At 51.0% G+C, this 17,675-nt stretch overlaps 4 protein-coding genes across 4 annotated transcripts; 2 read left to right on the top strand and 2 right to left on the bottom strand.

The window, feature by feature from the left end:
* Window positions 1-1,507: 1,507 nt before the first annotated feature.
* On the top strand, window positions 1,508-3,394 carry APUU_11227S (ferric reductase family protein; the record flags this gene model as incomplete). The annotated part of the gene is made up of 1 exon (XM_041695957.1): window positions 1,508-3,394. One exon carries the CDS (start codon window positions 1,508-1,510, stop codon window positions 3,392-3,394), a length of 1,887 nt encoding a protein of 628 aa, XP_041550593.1.
* A 1,047-nt stretch (window positions 3,395-4,441) lies between these two features.
* APUU_11228A (pleiotropic drug resistance family ABC transporter) lies at window positions 4,442-9,245 on the bottom strand (the record flags this gene model as incomplete). The annotated part of the gene is made up of 6 exons (XM_041695968.1): window positions 4,442-5,961; window positions 6,021-6,333; window positions 6,392-7,327; window positions 7,379-7,966; window positions 8,024-8,113; window positions 8,166-9,245. 6 exons carry the CDS (start codon window positions 9,243-9,245, stop codon window positions 4,442-4,444), a joined length of 4,527 nt encoding a protein of 1,508 aa, XP_041550594.1.
* Window positions 9,246-12,695: 3,450 nt separating this feature from the next.
* On the bottom strand, window positions 12,696-14,293 carry APUU_11229A (clathrin-mediated endocytosis regulator UBX3; the record flags this gene model as incomplete). Its single annotated transcript, XM_041695979.1, has 2 exons — window positions 12,696-14,102; window positions 14,159-14,293. The coding sequence occupies 2 exons, from the start codon at window positions 14,291-14,293 to the stop codon at window positions 12,696-12,698; spliced, it is 1,542 nt and encodes a 513-aa protein (XP_041550595.1).
* A 680-nt stretch (window positions 14,294-14,973) lies between these two features.
* On the top strand, window positions 14,974-17,615 carry PAN3 (PAN-complex poly(A)-binding subunit PAN3; the record flags this gene model as incomplete). Its single annotated transcript, XM_041695991.1, has 9 exons — window positions 14,974-15,046; window positions 15,153-15,218; window positions 15,285-15,333; window positions 15,400-15,566; window positions 15,617-15,723; window positions 15,918-16,112; window positions 16,173-16,317; window positions 16,374-16,529; window positions 16,588-17,615. 9 exons carry the CDS (start codon window positions 14,974-14,976, stop codon window positions 17,613-17,615), a joined length of 1,986 nt encoding a protein of 661 aa, XP_041550596.1.
* Window positions 17,616-17,675: the final 60 nt, after the last annotated feature.

Below are 17,675 nucleotides of genomic sequence, written 5' to 3' on the forward strand. Positions count from 1 at the left end.
CAAACCTTCAATTTACAGCGGAAGCACCGCGGATGAGACGAACGATTAGGATGCCACGTTTTCTACCGTATGATGTCCACAGGGGGAAGAAGTAAAACGTGGATAAAGTGAAGTAATATATAACTAGGGGCTAGTATAAATTAAACTTCCGTTCAAGGCCGACTTCCCGAGCCAGGGATATTAAATCTTAATTAATCCAGAGTGATGCTGAGCGAGCTAATCATTACTCCATCAGGACGGTTGTTTTGAAGTGAATGAGACAAGAGAGATGGGGACAAGGCTTGGAGGGCTGAAACACCGAGCAAGTCCCGTTGGCGGTCCCGTTGGCGGTCCCTCGCAGAGGCGTTCTTAACGCTCCTCAGCTTTGCCAGCGGTGGTCAGATCGATTGGCAAATAGGATCAGCAGCAAAATAAGACGATTGCCACCAAGATTTTAGCGCCTGAGCTGACGGCTGAAAATCATCGCGCGTCTTTGTTGTAGACGAGTGGAATGGGGAGAATTTCATGCGCGTCCAGCCATTGCCAGGGATTGTGGTGTGACCCTATTCCCGAATCCTATCGAGAAGTAGCTGTCTTCCTCTTTCTGAATTGGACGAACCGGGGGCGGAAATGTATCGCTCGTATACCGGTAGCCACGCCCAGAGTTGGGGGCTAGCAGGCATCGCGTTGGCGCCTTGCGCGATCCAGTCAGACAGTCGGTCCTCGGTCGAATGATCTGGTGCAATGCAATGCCGAAGCTGTCATTCGATCGATGGATCCTATCGGGAGGGCTCCTGGCTGCATGGCGTTGAGATGGCGTGAAAGATGAAACGGGAAGAATTGTGTTAATGTGTCCAGGCTTGGCTGGAGGGAAGATTCGCTAGTCTATATAGGCGCCAACTTTGATCGTCCCCAATCCTCCTCCTGTTCCCCTTTCTTCCTCAAACATTTCACTCTTTATCCATTAATATTTAGCCCTTTAGACTCGTCGCGCCTGCTCTGTTTTGTGTTGCAGTTTCGAGAGCCACACTCATTGTCTGCATTGTTTTACCGCTCTTTTGCCTGCCTGTGACGCTGGCGTCCTCCTAGGCTGTTATATAACACCACTGGACACTGCAACACAAGGTGGCCCCATTTACGCACCGGTAATTTCTTGACCTTATGAAGGCGGGCCTTCATATATCATATCATGTCTTGAATGTCAGTCCCTGACGGTTATGCAGATTCAGCTATCCACTTTTGCAGCAACACAATGCGATCGCGTTGACCGGCATCCCTTTTAAATGCCTGACCTCTCGTCTTGAATCCCTACTCAGGAAAGAATCTTCATTCGTTTTGGATTCCGACCGGATTCTGGTGCTGGAGGGGTAGCATTCCTCTCGTTCCCCGGCCTCCAGGAATCTGCGTCATAAACACGACCCCTAGAACTACGATTTAACTGGGGAACTGCCTATCGTTATTTGTTCTTGATTTCTTCCGGAAATTTGCTCGCCATTTTGATTTTCACGCTTGGAATAGCCCTGGTTCAATGGAAGACCTCCCGGGACATCTTCTCCCCCGGAGTAAATATGACACAAACGCGACATATGTTTACGACCACTCGCGGGGTCTAAACGGCGTCAACGTCCCTCGAGATGTCTTGTTTACACGCATCATCCTCGTATCTGTTATTGCCGTGGCCTTTATCCTTTTCTGCGGCCGGATCGCACAACTGAGCCACGCCTACCTTCGCCATATAACGTCCATAGCAGCAAGCAGGAGGCAACAAACGTTCTGGAGCATTGAAGACTCACCCCTGTGGGCGAGAATCAAAAAGCACGTTTTATATTCACCCCTTGGCAGCAAGAGACACAACCGCGAGCTCCAGCTTTCCTCTGCCATCAACGTCGGCACCCTGCCGACCAGATTCCAGACAGTCCTGATTGTACTATATGCCGCGAGCCAGATAGCTTATTGCACTATCCTTAACTACAATGAGAACGTCAAAGCCGCCCTTGTCGCCGAGCTTCGAGGTCGGTCGGGGACGCTGGCTGTTCTCAACATGGTGCCGTTGTTTATACTCGCTGGGCGCAATAACCCGTTGATACCTCTATTGCGCATTAGTTTCGACACCTACAACCTTCTGCACCGCTGGCTGGGTCGTATTGTTGTGATTGAGAGCATAGTGCACACCTTTGCCTGGGGTGTCAACGCCGTCGACGAGGCCAACGTTTCCGACATGTTGAATCGTCTTCGCACCACACCATTCTTTACTTGGGGTTTGGTGGGAGTAGTATCTATGACCTTTCTCCTTCTCCATTCCCCCTCACCCATCCGACACGCTTTCTACGAGACATTCATCCACTTCCATCAACTCGCAGCATTCCTCGCCTTCCTCGGAGTCTACATCCACATCGATATCGACAATCTCCCCCAAAAGCCCTGGATCACCGCCGTTGGCGTTTTCTGGCTCCTCGACCGCGCAGCCCGCCTCATCCGCCTCATATACCTCAACTTCTCCCTCAAACGAGGCTCCACCTCCCTCGTCGTCGAAGCTCTCCCCGGCGAGGCCTGCAGAGTCACCTTCCACCTCCCCAAACGAGTCCACGTTCCGCCAGGCTCCCACGTCTACGCCTACATCCCGACTCTCTCCCTTTGGATGTCTCACCCCTTCTCCGTCGCTTGGGTCGACCCCTCCTCATCCGTCACAACCCCAGACTACCCAGAAACCAAAGACCTCCAACAATCTCACGGCCACAAACATAGCATGACTCCCTCCCGCCTCGAAAAGCAACTCCCCGACCTTCTCCCCTCAAAACCCCACAACCAACTCACCTCCGTCTCTCTCGTCGTCGCCGCCCGCAAAGGCATGACCCGCAAACTCTATAACAAAGCCCTCGCGTCTCCCAACTCCACCCTCGTCACTGCTGGCTTCATCGAGGGACCCTACGGGACTCACCCCTCCGACCCCGCAACCTATGGCACAGCCGTCCTCTTCTCCGCCGGCGCAGGCATAACACACCACATGCTCACCGTCCGCGACCTCCTCACCCGCGCCTCCCAAGGCCGCGTCCCCACCCAGAAAATCTACCTCATCTGGTCCGTCCGCAGCACAGAGCACCTCGGCTGGGTCCGCGAGTGGATGGACTCCATCCTCCGTCTCCCAGGCCGCCGCGATATCCTGAATATCCAGCTTTTCGTCTCCAAGCCGAAATCAAGTCGCGAGATCGTGAGTCCCAGCGCCACGGTGCAAATGTTCCCAGGCCGCTGTAGACCAGAGGTTGTCCTTGCCGAGGCGATTCCGGTGCGTGTGGGCGCGACGCTGGTTAGTGTTTGTGGGCCCGGGGCGTTTGCGGATGAGGTGCGGAGTGCAACGCGGAAGAGGATTGGCAAGGGTGCTGTGATTGATTTTGTCGAAGAGGCTTTTACGTGGTAGTTAGACTTTCTACTAAAGTCATCGGATCCGACCCCGTTTCCATATTTCCTTTTCGATCTTCGGAGTCCTTTTCCCATCCCTTTCTATGTATGTATCTTTATCTTATATGGAATGGGTAGATTCCTTCTTTCCTTTCCCCGTCTTTGGGTAGAAGGATTTATTTCGATGCATTCGTTGTACATACATATACTTCTACTTCGCTACGAATAATTAGCCTAGTTAGCCAGTCGACTTCAGTTAGTCGGCTATCCTGAACCAGATCATATCTCTTTTTTCTTTTTTCATTATTATTATTACTACCTTTTTTCTTTTTTTACGCATTCGGAACTTGCCCAAAGAGTGTATCTATGGACGTATTGTAGAAGCCCTAAGTCGACCTATTCTAGCAGATGCGTCGCTAGTGTCCGATATCGACCCTTCGGCTTGTACTCCGTGCCATGGATGGCATAGTGCCAGGAGCCCGGCGACGGCCCCCAATAAACTTGGCATTACTAGGAAATTTAGGGCCTACAAAGCGTCTCATCGTCACTAGGATTAGATTAATTTTTATTGAGTATATACTAAACAGGTAGGTATCTTCTGGCCAATAATATGTATGTATATGGTGAACCTGACAGCCAATAGCAATTTTATGCAAAGGGGAAAAAAGGAAAGATTTGAGTGAAGAGAAAGACGTGGACGCCGCAAAGGTGGTTTGGACAGATAAAATGAGAAAGAAAGAGGACCGACAGGACAAGGGTGGCTAGCCTATCTATCTACCCATCAAAGTAGAATACAATAGATAGACTGACCGGTAGGTGTGTAGGTAAGGGAATGAGGTAGGCGCAGCGAGGAAGAGAGGAGAGCAAGTAGTCTCCAGTATGAATGAAGGTGGTCTTCTCTAATCTATTATGTATGGTGAATGTATATTGACAATATGCAAAAATGACCGACCCTTGCAATTACGCAAATATCCAAAAAGATAATGGGGAGAGGGTGAATGGGTGGGTATGAGAAAGATCACCCAATCAATATATGCAAAAGAAAACGCGGCAAAGGGAAAAAAGTCTATGCAGATCCCTTGTTCTTGCTGCCCTTAGGCACACGAGCAAGCCAATAAATGAAGACCGCAGCGAAAATGTTGAAAAAGATGTACACCCACATCAGGCCGAAATTACGCCATGCGTCACTGTAGTAACTCTTGACCTGCATCAAGAAAGTATCGGTGCTGGAGATCTGGCAGAAAGAGCACTCGCCAGTGGCGTTAGGGTCTGCGAAGTATCCGCCGAGGTTTGCCGTTATGAAGTCTGCCATGTACTCCTGGCAGGTCATGTTGGCGGGCGGGATGATTTTAATGAATTCGACGGGCTCGCAGGTGGCGTTTGTGCCGGAGACACCGGTGGATAACATGGCTGAGACGAGATAGGTGAATGGGGAAACGCGGTACATGAAGATCCAGAAACCAGGGAGAACATCGGGGCCGGCGAGGACACCACAGAAGACCAAGCAGAGTGAGAAGAGCAAGTTGGCAAGGTTACCACCTGTTTCTGCGAGTTCGATACCGGCGATGATCATGTGGGCGAAGGTGGAGGTGAAGAGGAGGAAGGTGAGGATAAGCAGGAACATGAGCGCGCCACGTTCGTGGACAGAGTCGGTTGGTTCAGCGTTCCGGTAGAGTCCAATAGGGTAGTACCAGCAGACATAAATAAGCACGGACATCAAGGCGTTCCATGGGAGCTCGACAAGAATATTAGCCGTCATGAATGCCTTCCAGGAGTAAGCCTTGGACGGCCGCTCACGAGCCTCATACAAGGCACGCTGTGTGCAGAAGTTAGGCATGATCTGTTGGACAAGGTTACCGAAAATAGTCATCAACATGAAGATACTGAACATCTGGTTCTGAAGACCCTGCTTGGTGTTCTGCGCTTGGAAGAAAGAGAAACCAATGTAGAGTGCAGTCAGGATGCTCAGTGCCGTTTTGGAGTATATATAGATAGGGCTGCGCCAGTACTGGGAGAAGACACGGATAAGACATTCCCAAAGCTGAACGGCGAAGGGGGCAGCGAATTCATTGTAATCGGACGCGTCAGCTTGAGATGTCTCGGTGGGTTTCTGCGAGAGAGTGTCCTTCAATTCGGCAAGATGTTGGTGCACAGCCTGACGTTCCGGGCTGTCACGCCACACAGCGGGCCAGTCAATATCACTGTGGGATCCAGGTGCAGCACCAATGACCTCAAGCATCCATTCGGCAGGGTTGGCATCGGCAGGAAGCTTGGAGGCCCCGTTCTTCTCGAAGTAATTAGACAGAGTAGACGACTTGTTACCGATGTCACCAAAATAAACCGTCTTACCACCCTTGGCAAGGAACAGCAGGCGGTCAAAACGCTGGAAGAGCATCGCAGAGGGCTGATGAATGGTGCAAAGAATAGCCTGACCGTGCTGCGTGAGTGTGTCGATAAGATCAAGAATAGACCAAGAAGTTTGACTGTCAAGACCGGAGGTGGGTTCGTCAAGGAAGAGGAGCAGCTGCGGCTTAGCAGCAAGTTCGACTCCGATGGTAAGACGTTTTCTCTGTTCCACGTTGAGACCTGGAAAAAAATTAGCAAATGATTTGAGTGGCCAACTGGGAATAGATGGAAAATTTTACCTTCACCGGGCACACCGACAACGGCATCCGCGTACGCTTCCATACCGAGAAGCTTGATCACCTCTTCGACATAGTCCAGTTTCTCCTGACGGGGTGTGCTGGCGGGCTGACGAAGCAGGGCGCTAAAGCTCAATGCCTCACGGACCGTAGTTGTATGAAGGTGAAGATCCTGTTGCTGTACGTAACCTGTTTTACGCTGGAAAGACTGGTCGCGAGGGCGTCCGTCAACCAACATTTCACCGCTGACAACACCCATGGTCACACGAGTTGCGAGCACATCCAGAAGCGTGGTTTTACCAGCACCAGAGACACCCTAGTTAAGTTATTAGCATTGGAATCAGGCTATTCAAAACAAGTACAGGAGATCTTACCATCAAAGCAGTGCAAGTACCAGGTTTCACCCATCCATCTACATTGTCCAGAATGCGCCTCGGTTCATTCTTGATCTTGATGTCATAGCAGACGTCCTTCCAGTGGAAGATGGCAGTTTGCCTCTGAATATTGGCAACGTCCTGGTTCGACTGATCCACTTTTTCACCGGCGGTCACCGGGCTGCTGGTCTCGACGTCGTCGCTGGAGGGAGGAGTGTGGCCGCGACGGAAAAGTAGAACCTCACCCTTGGACTTGGCCTCGGAAATGTACTCGGTGGCGGTCAAGTAGGTGAATAGGAAGAAAGCCATGAAAGCAAACATGATACCCAGGTTGCGCCACTTGTGGCTCTGGAAGTACTGGAAACTCTGGCCTAGGTACTCAGTTCCGTCGACATCCCGTACGCCAGGCACTGCGCCCACGACGGCACAGACTTGATTGGCCAAGTTTGAGTAGGCGGGGGCGCCTCTGGGGACGAAGCCAGCCTTAGGATCACATGGGAAGGATCGGCCGTGAAATTCGTTCACCATCAAACTCTCGAATCCGTAGGCAATTGGGTTGACGTAGTTCATCCAGCGGGACCAACCCAACATATTCCTAGTGGGGATAGTGAAACCGGTGTAGATGACAAGGCCGAGAATAAGAATCGCAGCCGGAACCAAGGCCTGGGAGAGGGTTCGGGACGTGGCAGCCATTGTGCGGAACAGCATAGACATTGTCAAGGTTGTCACGAATGAGAAAAGCAGGAAGATGAAGAACGGCCCCGGCTCGCGACGGAGATTTGTCATGAAATAGAGCGGAATGTTGAAAGTGATAGCATTGAGAGTTTTGTAGGGCATATCACAAAGCATAGAGGCGATGGCCTCGGCGAAAGGATGGTACATGGCGTAGCGGGCTTGCTTCTCGACAATCGGACGTTGTGCATAAAGGGTCAGAATCTGAACAGGTTGTTAGTTGAACCTCCCAGGTGAATTCCGCGTTAAACATACCTCGAGAGCACTACCAAAGGCATTGAGCAAGACGGCAAAGAAGAGCAGCGCTCCACGTGAGTAGAAGCTACCGGTATCGTCATTAAGGTTGTAGAAGACACTGCCAATAATCAAAGCCATTATAAAGTTTCCGATCAACTGACTCAGGGTCAAACTGGCATCACCCTTAAGACGCTGGAAGCCACGGATCATACACAGGTTAACCTGTTCCCACAGGGACATAGTGTATGGAGACCCGACACGTTGGTTCTTAGACTGCATAGCCTTGCGGGATTCGATGAACTTGTTGACGGATTCACCACCAAGAGGAAATTCCTGGTTGTACTCTTTGATATCCTGCAAAAGCTGTGCATAAGAGGCACTGTTCTTCCAGGCGTCCGCGAATTGATCGGGTGTGTGAGGCACGCGACCCTCGAAACCCTTCCTCACGATTCGCTCAGCAGGGCTGGTAAGAGAAGTCAGGAAATCAGCGGTCGTCTGGCGCTCTGGGCATTCGAATCCCATGTCAACGAAGAACTGCTTCGCCTCGTCCGTGCGACCGAAGTAGATCTGTCTTCCCTCATACAAGACGGTGACTTTGTCAAATACCTACATGGGGGAGTTAGCAAATGTAGTCAAGTTAGAAGGGAAGAAATAGCGGCATACATCGTAGGCACTCTGTGAGGCCTGGTAAATAGCAACAGCCACAGTTGTGCCGGAGTATTTGGCCATCAGGTTGAGAGTACGGCAGAACTCCTATAGATCGATTAGTACTAATAGTTCTAGATTATGAAAGATAGTAGCTTACCAAAGCGTTGGCACTATCCAAACCACGGGTACTGTTATCCCAGCATTGCAGGGGACTTCCACTCAGGGTTGCCTCTGCGATACTGACACGCTTCCGCTCACCACCACTGACACCGCGCACGAAATCGTTTCCAACGCGGGTGTTGATCGTGTGGGACAGACCCAACATGGCCATTACAACGTCTCGCATGTGGACGGCATACTGGTCCTTGGAGACACCGGGAAGGCGGTTTCGTGGGCAACGAGCCAAAGCAGCGAATTTCAAGGTGTCGCCAACAGATAGCTGAGGGAAGTGAACGTCGGTCTCGGCGGTATAAATGGCTTCACCTCGGAACTGCTTCCGCATCTGCTTCGCCGGGATACCCTGGTAGTTGAGTTCGGACTCCTTGTCCATATAAATACCATTCATTTCACCAGCAATGGTCTTGAGGAAGGTAGAGCAACCACTTCCAGGTCGGCCGAGGACGACAAGCATCTCTCCAGATTTGACCAGACCGTCGAAGTTGCGAAGAATATCGATCTTCTGCTTCCCAGATCCCATGATAGAACGAACTAGACCTCCTATTTGCAGCACCGAGTTGAAAACATCCTTCTGGTAATCCGTCGGGCTACCGAATCCGTGAACACTCAGGTTGCGAAAGGAGACGCCGGCATGGCGTGACGGATACTTCTCGGGCTCGCGCGCGGATAGAGCTAGGATATTCTTCATCCAGTTCTTCGCCTTGAAGCTGGGGTTGTGAGGGTTGAGTGTCGATTCCTCGGTAATGTCGATAAACGGGTTCTCGATGTTGTGGGAGGAGTACTTTGTTGACTGGTGCGTGAGCTGCTGGGCCAGACGGGTGATTTCCTCCTCGGCATCCTCTTCATAGTCGCGTTCGTCCTTTTCCCTCGCTGTTTCGGTGGAGCTGAGTATGCTGCCTGAGCTGGAGACCCGTTTCTCTTCAGTGGACGCATGATGGGAATCAACGTTCACGGACTCTTCGATTTCCGAGACCGCATTGCCGTGGTTCTCAGTTCCCCGAGATTCCACACCCTGGGATGGGCTGATGCTAGCATTAAAAGTTCCCAGAAAAGACGACATGGTTGCTAGTGGTCGAGACAACCAGTCTCAGGGTAACGGCGGACGAAAGAAAGCCCAAGAGGCGTGGTGGGGGAAATAATCGCAAACAGAGATAACTGTTGATAAGGAGTTGGTCGGGTCGTGTATACCCCGGGGAGGAAGTAAGTACACGGAGTAATGGAAAAGAGAGAGAAGATGAAGAAAGAGCGCGATCAGCCTCTCTGTAACCAGATCGACGGATCCCCGAACTTAAGGACTTCAGGAGAACCGCGAGCAGGCCGGCGAGAAACCATAAATAAAGCGATTCAGGCGAAAAGGGCAGAAATTTAGTGCCAACGCCAAAGTCTGGGCCCGGAGACAACCAGCGGATCCGACCAAACGGGTGCCGCTGTGTTGCTTTCCGAGCCCACTGGCTGTGAACGGGTCCGCCTCTCTCGCGCTCCCGAGTCATCAACGATGCCCGTTTCAGACCAGCTCGTCTGGAAGACTCATCGTGACGGCGATTTGCTCCGTTCGCAGTCGATATCCGACGCCACTAACTGGTCAGCTTGCTTGGGCTGGGCATTGTTGTTACACAATATACACTCGCTTCGGCATCTTCACAGCAGCGATCACAGATTCGCAATTCACATGGGTCTCCATCTACGTAATAGGGCAGATCCAGGGACCGTATCACGTATTGATATGCGAATTCTCCGAAATACGTACTACAATTAGATTCAACCCGCTTCTGAGCAGCTACTTAGTATCTAGAAACCAACCGGTTTATCATCTTGAACTTTGAAGACCGACTCTCGGCAACGCCGCTCAGACCCAGACTGTAAGCGATGGTTATGCAAGCGATGCAGCGGACATAGAATCCTCAAATCGTATCGTCAGGGGTGGCTGTGGGGCGGGAAGAAGCCTTCCCGGGGCCGAATTTCCATCGATTTTCAGTCCCCAATTTCCCCCCAATTTTCTCGCTCTGTCGGAGTCTCGGACTCGCCGCTTCCACATCCGCCCACCCTTTATGTCTGTGACTCAGCTATGCTGCCTTATTCGGCTAATGCCAGGCTTATCTCTCTGTGTCCCTATGCTGGGCCCGATCGCTCGGCACGGACGCTGCCTGTTCCGGACGCTGTACACGCGGAGCTGGAGCTGGATCACGGACCACTGGAGCCGGCCGGTTTCTCAAACAGTTTGAAGTCAGTTTCAAACTGTTTATTTCGAATTCGGCCTGCGGCTACGCAACAACTAGCGTGTTGCTACTATGTACTCCGGTCGCATCTTGCCCAACCTTCTATTGGAACGTCCATGAACTTTGAAGCGTTCACGGATTTTAAAGTTAACTCCGGAATTTCCCAAGCGAACCTGGTCACGTAATCTTGCCAAGCACGGATCTGGGCGACCCCGACCAGTTTCCGCTTTGGGGTTCTATCAAGCATTCAAGCTCCTCAAGTTCCGAGAGTCATGGACACATACACATGGACACGTTAAAACGAGAATGACCGATGGCGATCCCTCGTTGTCCGATGCGGAGAACTGCGGGTGCCACGAGCTTCCAGCTGTCATTGCATTGATTCTTCTAAAAGCAAGCAAGGGGGTTAAGCAAGGGCGAAGTTAAACCAACTCACCACGGGCTTGCTTATCTTGGATTTTGATATCCCGACCCCAGTCAATAATATCATGTCGTTCTGCAATAGTCCTGGACCCCGGCAACCGGGTAAATGGGACCCGAGTCCGTGCTTCCAAAGGGTAAAACCAGGCGCGGCCCGAGTGCCCTGGCTTGGGCCGCACGAACCAACTTCATAACTCTGCAGGGTCGCTGACTCACTACGGTGTACTGTTTATCTACGGTGTAGTGCCACGCGATATTCTGTCAAATGACAGTCCATGCCGTCCGAGACGCAAGGGTGCAACCCGATCGACAACCTCGTGTTGCGTGTTGAGTATAGACTTCGCCAGACGGAGAGTATTATGCTTCGTCTGGTCAGCCCTAAAAATCCAAGACTGCATCAAGGCCCATTGCGCGATATGATGTGTCATACTACCACTTAAACGCTCTCAGCTCGTCTCCACTTCGTCAGCTCGGAAAGAACGCCCAGATGGCCCGAAGGAATAAAGGATGTATCATTCTCATCTCATCTCAGCACTAAGTTAACGTGTTTATGGATGCCTGAATCCTCCAAGTCCCCGCAAGGCGGCAAGGCGGGGAAACTCCGAATCATTGAGGGAATCAACAAATCATATCATTTACGACCGGAGAGAATATTCCACTCCTTCCAGTTTTAATGTCTTGGATTCGGAGCCTAGAATAACCAGCATAGTACTTGTTCACCGTACTCTTCAACAGCCAGGCCCACAAGATGACGAAAACTGCTGCGAATACACTGCTCGCTACCATTAGTATTTCTGGCTGAATGACACCAAGACGCAGAGTACTGGACGCCTAAAGCTATTGATTCCCGCATTGGAACAAGAATACATGTGAGCTATATGCTATGTAAGAACGTCCTTAGTCTATTGGCCCTAAAGTCGACGACGTTGTCAGCTATTGCCTGGAGGATTGGCACTACACTGGGGCCACCTGTGTGTTCTCGAGGATACTACATAGGAGTCTCTGCCTGCTGGGCCATAAGCGTTGCCCCGATAGTACGTGCCTCACAAGGATTCCTTGGTGGTTGGCGAGAGCTGCATATCCGGTTATATTATCTGCTTTTTCTGGGCCAACGATAAGAAGCCCAAGGGAAGGTAAGCACCGGTTTACAGAGTGGGTGATGCCGGAAGAGTCAATGCAAGAAGAAGATGTTTAGGGTTACATTTCCACACTACTTGGATGCTTCTAGCTGGACAAAATCATCATATACATATATATATTTGGGCCTAGACGCAGAATCAGAATGTGTGGAAAACTCTCTACAAAGTCAAGTATAAAAGAGTGTATGAATTCTCATTAAACACAGCTATATAAGGCCTATTTATACCTTTCTACTCTCACACTAGGAACAAGCGAGGTTTCCTTTTATGACACTATAGTGAAGACTTCGTTTACTGTACAAACGGTGAATGTCGACCTTACCACTTTGACATTGATATAGGTGAAGAACCATCCCTTCACCGACAAAATGCAGGATCCACGCCCGCTTACTACCTAAACTAAGCCCTACAACTATCTCCGACAGATAAACAACCTCGGAGCATTTTTTCATGCTCCAGAGAAAATTATATAACCAAGCTGGGGCAAAAAGCACAAGACCAAGGACCTCGCCCTACCGTTCCTAGTATATAAATAAGGCTATCTGCACTGAAGAGCACTCAACAGGGCACCCAGGCAAAATTCAATATGACTAACACTAGTAATATCACAGCACAATAACATGATCATGGCCGGAAAAGGGCTCTGCTTTAAGTAATGGTGTAAATACGAAGTGATTACTACTCGATATAGAGGGATAACGATACAGTGGACGGGATTGGTAATGTATTTCTAGACTAATCTTCCTGGTCGCTTTCATCGTCAATCTCAATCGGCTCTACTAGAAGAGTTCCGCCGCGGCCAATCTTGTCCCGGACGGAGCCAGCGTCGGCTTCATAGACGACTCGTGGCATGGGCGAGACAAGCCGGAAGCCGTAGACATGGTCGTATCCATCTGGCTTTTCCGATGTGGTCTTTTCTGAAATTTTCGCCTCCTGGATGATATCGTGACATTCAACAAATGCGTACAGTTCCTCCATGTCGGCATCAGGTGCGAATCTGCGGATAACACGGTCACCGGAGAGTAAACGGATACTAATCCGGACAACATCCTTGACATCTGTGTCTGGCTCATCGCGGATAGACTGGGCTCGCCATCGCTTCCATTGTTCAACGTTGGCCAAGCGCTTCTCTTCGGCTGCTTGCCGTTCCGCTGCTAGCTGCTCTTCCCGCTGCCTTTCAGCTTCTGCTTCCCGTCTTTGTCTAGCCCGCTCTCGATCGATGGCGAGTGAGCGCTCGTATGCTGAGTCCTGCTCCTCTCGGAGACTGCGAGAAGCCTGTTGTTCTGCTCGCGTTGATCGGATTCGCTCGAGAGGTTCCTTGTTTTGCGAAATTGCAGTGCGGAGTTTCTCTACAAACTCTGCAGGCGAGGTAGCCCCGGATATTCTAGCAACAACAGACATGGCGGTGGAAGAAACACCCGGCGTGTGCGCGATCGCAGCAGCGAACGGGAATTTTGTGCATCGAAGAGAGTTTGCAGCCTGGTATGCCTCGGCATCTTGCACATTGCCGCCCCAAACGATGATGTTGTTCTGAGGGTCATTAATAAAATCGGTGACCTCCTTTGACAAAAGTGTGTCTCGAGCCCAATCATCCGTGTGGTCGTGCTCAGGTGCGAGAAGAACGACCAAAAGAAACTTCAACTCCCGGTGTGCTCTCTCCAGGGCCATGTTATACCCATTCTCCAAGAACTCGACCGAATTGGCTCCATATTCCTCCTCGAATTCACGGATGAACCTTGCCGCGGTATCCTTGGGCGCGAGGGGACGCCGTCCATTAGTATTTCGTCGGGTTCCTTGTAGAGCTGGACTTGCCGTCGTATTGAGTAATCGGGGAAGGAAGGGAAACAGGGATCCAAAAAGGCGGAAAGAACCGACAAACAGTCTGTACAGAAGGTTGAACGGGGCAAAGACGAGAGCTAGTATGAACGGAGGACGGTAAACAGGCTGGTCTCCTGGTTGCGTCACAATCCGGGGAGCTGGCTCGGCAGTAGGGGAGGCTGGGGTGAAGCGTGCAGTCAGATCCTCGTGCAGCAGGTTCTGCGTTTGTCGGGTTGGACGGGCAGGGCTGGCGTTTTCGAGCGACGTGCGAGCTTCTTCAACAGGATCTGGTCCTTCGCCATCAAAAAATTTCGCGATGGCAATCTATCCAAGTTAGCAAACACATTCATGTACATCTTTTTTCCCCTCGAGTTTCCTACCTGTACATTCCATTGCGACCGACCTAGCAATGCAATGGCCTCTACCGGCTCCTGGCCAGTCACTGTGGTGTAGGTCTCAAGAGCAGACCGCTGGCTCTCGGACAGCTCGGAAATGTCGGGCCCAGATGAGGACATTGTTAATACCGTGTCTCATCCATAAACGAAGTCACTTGGAGTTCGCGGCGATCATTCAGGTTGCAGGTTGATAAGGCCCGGAGATGACGTGTGGTGGTAGATCGTGAGGTGGAATTAAAAAGGCGTCAACGTCCAAAAGTCCAGTACGTGGGCTCCGCGGGGCTGATAAAGCGTGGAGTGTGAATAGTGATTCTCAAATGGCCAGTCTCGTGTTGTGTACGTGAATTCAGGTGCGAATAACTTCTCGGCGAGCTGTCCAGTTCGAGCGAGCTCCGTCATCGCAGGCTGAGGTCACGTTAGTCTCAGCTCCGACCGCCCTTGCAAGTCGGCCCTTGGTTCCCCTCCCCGCAGACTTGTCCACCTGCAGTGTCGGCGTGCGGGCTCCCGCTGCTCTCCCTTCCTTCATCAGTTATCAGAGGCTGTCCATCGCGGCTACTCCGGTACGGCGATATACGCTTGGTTTTGCTGGGTTTGCGTGACTCAATGTGTTGAGATCTACCACAGCTCCGGGCCCCTCGTCAATCCATTGGTATCGCGTCGTCATCTACTGCGTGCTCACGATCATCCCATCGGTAGAGGAATGTGGCTTTCCTCTAGATACTCTCTGTTGCCCGCCGTTCTATCCCCTCGAATCAATGGAGAACCCCCTGCGTTGACCCGCCTTTGCTTGTGGATAGATCATGGCTTCCGTGGGGAAGTCTAACTTGGAAGACTCCCGTCGTGGGACGGGATCGCCTAAAATGAAGGCGCGAGGTACGCTCAGTTGGTCCGTGAAGCTTACGGGGTCTGGAGATTCACGCGCGAATTCTCCGCCTGCAGGTGGAACCAGCCTGCTAACATGATGCCTCTCGACTGCTAGAAAACGCGAAAGATACACTGTGCCGCAATGTGACTATCTATGGCCGATGCCGCTATGAAGATAAAGGTGCTACAATGTTCCCTCCTACGAATCAATGCCTACGCGTCGAACTTATCTGACCCTGGGTTAAAGGATGCGCTTTCAACCACGATCCGCATAGGAACTCAAACCAAATGGATAAGTGAGCATTCCAGTGAATAGGCCACCTTTATTTCGACTTGGTCACTAACGGGAGAACTCTCGGTAGCGCCAACAAGAAGCGTTTCAATGTCGATTCCCCCAGTTTCACTCCGTCCTTACTGCCCTCTAATGGGTCATCCCCGACACCTTCAAGCTCGTCCCTAAAAAAGGCTTCTACAATTTCTCCGAAAGCTGCAAATGCTGCCCCTTTTCAACCTAGAACGGCTACTTCAAGTGCGGTGTACATCATATGCAAGCTCGCGGATGGTACTGACCATGGTTAGGATCAAATGCTAGCACTCCTGGGGCTCGACAGGAGGCCGTGCCTCCCGAGTGGTCAGTGGCGGAAGCCCAAGAGTTTATACCGCAGGGGTTTGATACTACGCATATGGTGAGATCTCTCCTATATACCGATACCCAACCGTATTCCCCAGAGGAACTGGCGGGCCGCTGTCTATCTACCTACACAGTCCTGTCTACGATTCGGGTTTTTAATTCCACTCCATATTGCCCACATTTTTTATCCCAATGATTCCATTTGGATATTACCAAGGCCGCCAGCTAACAAGTTATGGGTATTGACAGTCTCCTCTTCACGGAAATGGGAACGCTAGTGCCGCCTCAGCCAGTGGCTTTGACCCTTTTGTAACAACTCCGAACCCCCTTGCTGCACCGGGTGCGGTTGGGCCCGTCCAAGCCAATCCGTTCTCTCATGATACGACTGCGACTGCTCTCGGGGGAGCTGCATTTTACGCCAACCAGACCGGCTTTCAGCAGCCAGTGAGTTGACCCAACGTTCATCGCGATTTGGGCCGATGATACTGACGATTATCGCTCTAGGTCCAGTATCATTTATACGCTCCGATTGGCCCTCACAATCCAAACGCATTAGCGTATCAACGCAATGTGCATGACCTATTCCTTCCTAATGAGATCAGAGAAGAACTTCAGAAGAAAGCAGCCGCCACTCTGCAGACCTTACCCAGTACGTTGCAGCAGCAATTCTAACCGACCATGCGCACTTGGCTAACCTTGCCATAGATACTCAATTACCGGCTCAAGTTGATTTCTTCCATTCTCTCGTTCCTCTGGATCTTAACCATCAAAAAAACGCGACCACCTTTGGCTACCCCAGCTGGGTTTATAAAGCGCAGTCCAGCAAGGATGGGAACTTTTACGCGCTTCGGCGGCTGGAAGGTAGCGTTCACTACCCAAAAATCACGTCTTGACTATTATTTATTAACCGGTTCTGTAGGCTTTCGATTAACGAATGAAAAAGCCATCCGGTCCGTTCAAGCCTGGAAGCGCGTTGCTAGCGGAAGTATGGTGACAGTACACGATGCCTTCACTAGCCGAAGCTTCCAGGACAGCTCTTTAATATTCGTTACTGATTATCACCCACTTTCAAAGACACTCGCGGATCAGCATCTGAACATTGGAGCGAGGTTTCAAGGCCGTCATAACCCACATGTTCCCGAACAGGTCTTGTGGGGTTACATAACGCAGATTGCCAACGCTCTGAAGAACATCCATAGTAGTGGTTTAGCTGCGAGGATTATTGACGCGAGTAAGATCCTGCTTACTGGAAGAAACCGCATACGATTAAACGCCTGTGCTATTATGGATGTGGTACAATTCGACACTCAACGATCTGTCGCTGACCTTCAGCGTCAAGATTTGGTGAATTTTGGGCAACTCGTTCTCACACTTGGAGCCAACGCGCCGAACGTCATGCATAGTGGCGCAAAGGCTATGGAACATTTCACTCGCGCGTACAGCCCACAGCTCAAAACCACCCTTATGTGGCTGCTTAGTGGAATGCAGATAGACCAAGAGCGGAATATTGATATCTTGATAACGGGCATCTCCTCCCAGCTAATGTCCACCTTCGACTCGGCTCTTCATTTGGACGACCAGCTCACATCTGACCTCGGACGGGAGCTCGAAAATGGGCGCATTGTGCGACTCTTGACGAAATTGAACTTCATAAACGAGCGTCCAGAGCACGAGCATGACCGACAATGGTCTGAGAATGGGGAGCGATTCTTCCTGAAGATATTCCGAGACTATGTTTTCCACCAAGTGGATGCTTCGGGAGACCCAGTGGTTGATCTAGGCCATGTGCTAACATGTTTGAATAAGTTAGATGCAGGAAGCGATGAAAGGATCAGCCTGGTTAGCCGTGACGAGCAAACCTGCTTTATTGTCAGCTACAAAGAGCTGAAAAAGGCACTGGAATCATCATTTCAGGCACTCTTGAAGCCTAATAGGAGGCTTCACTAACATTGATCGTCTAGCAGTGATCAAGTACTTGTGCGAGACTATCCTGTGAGAATACGGATA

The sequence above is a fragment of the Aspergillus puulaauensis genome, chromosome 1, assembly GCF_016861865.1.
Source record: "Aspergillus puulaauensis MK2 DNA, chromosome 1, nearly complete sequence".
In the NCBI taxonomy this organism is placed as follows: Eukaryota; Fungi; Ascomycota; class Eurotiomycetes; order Eurotiales; family Aspergillaceae; genus Aspergillus; species Aspergillus puulaauensis.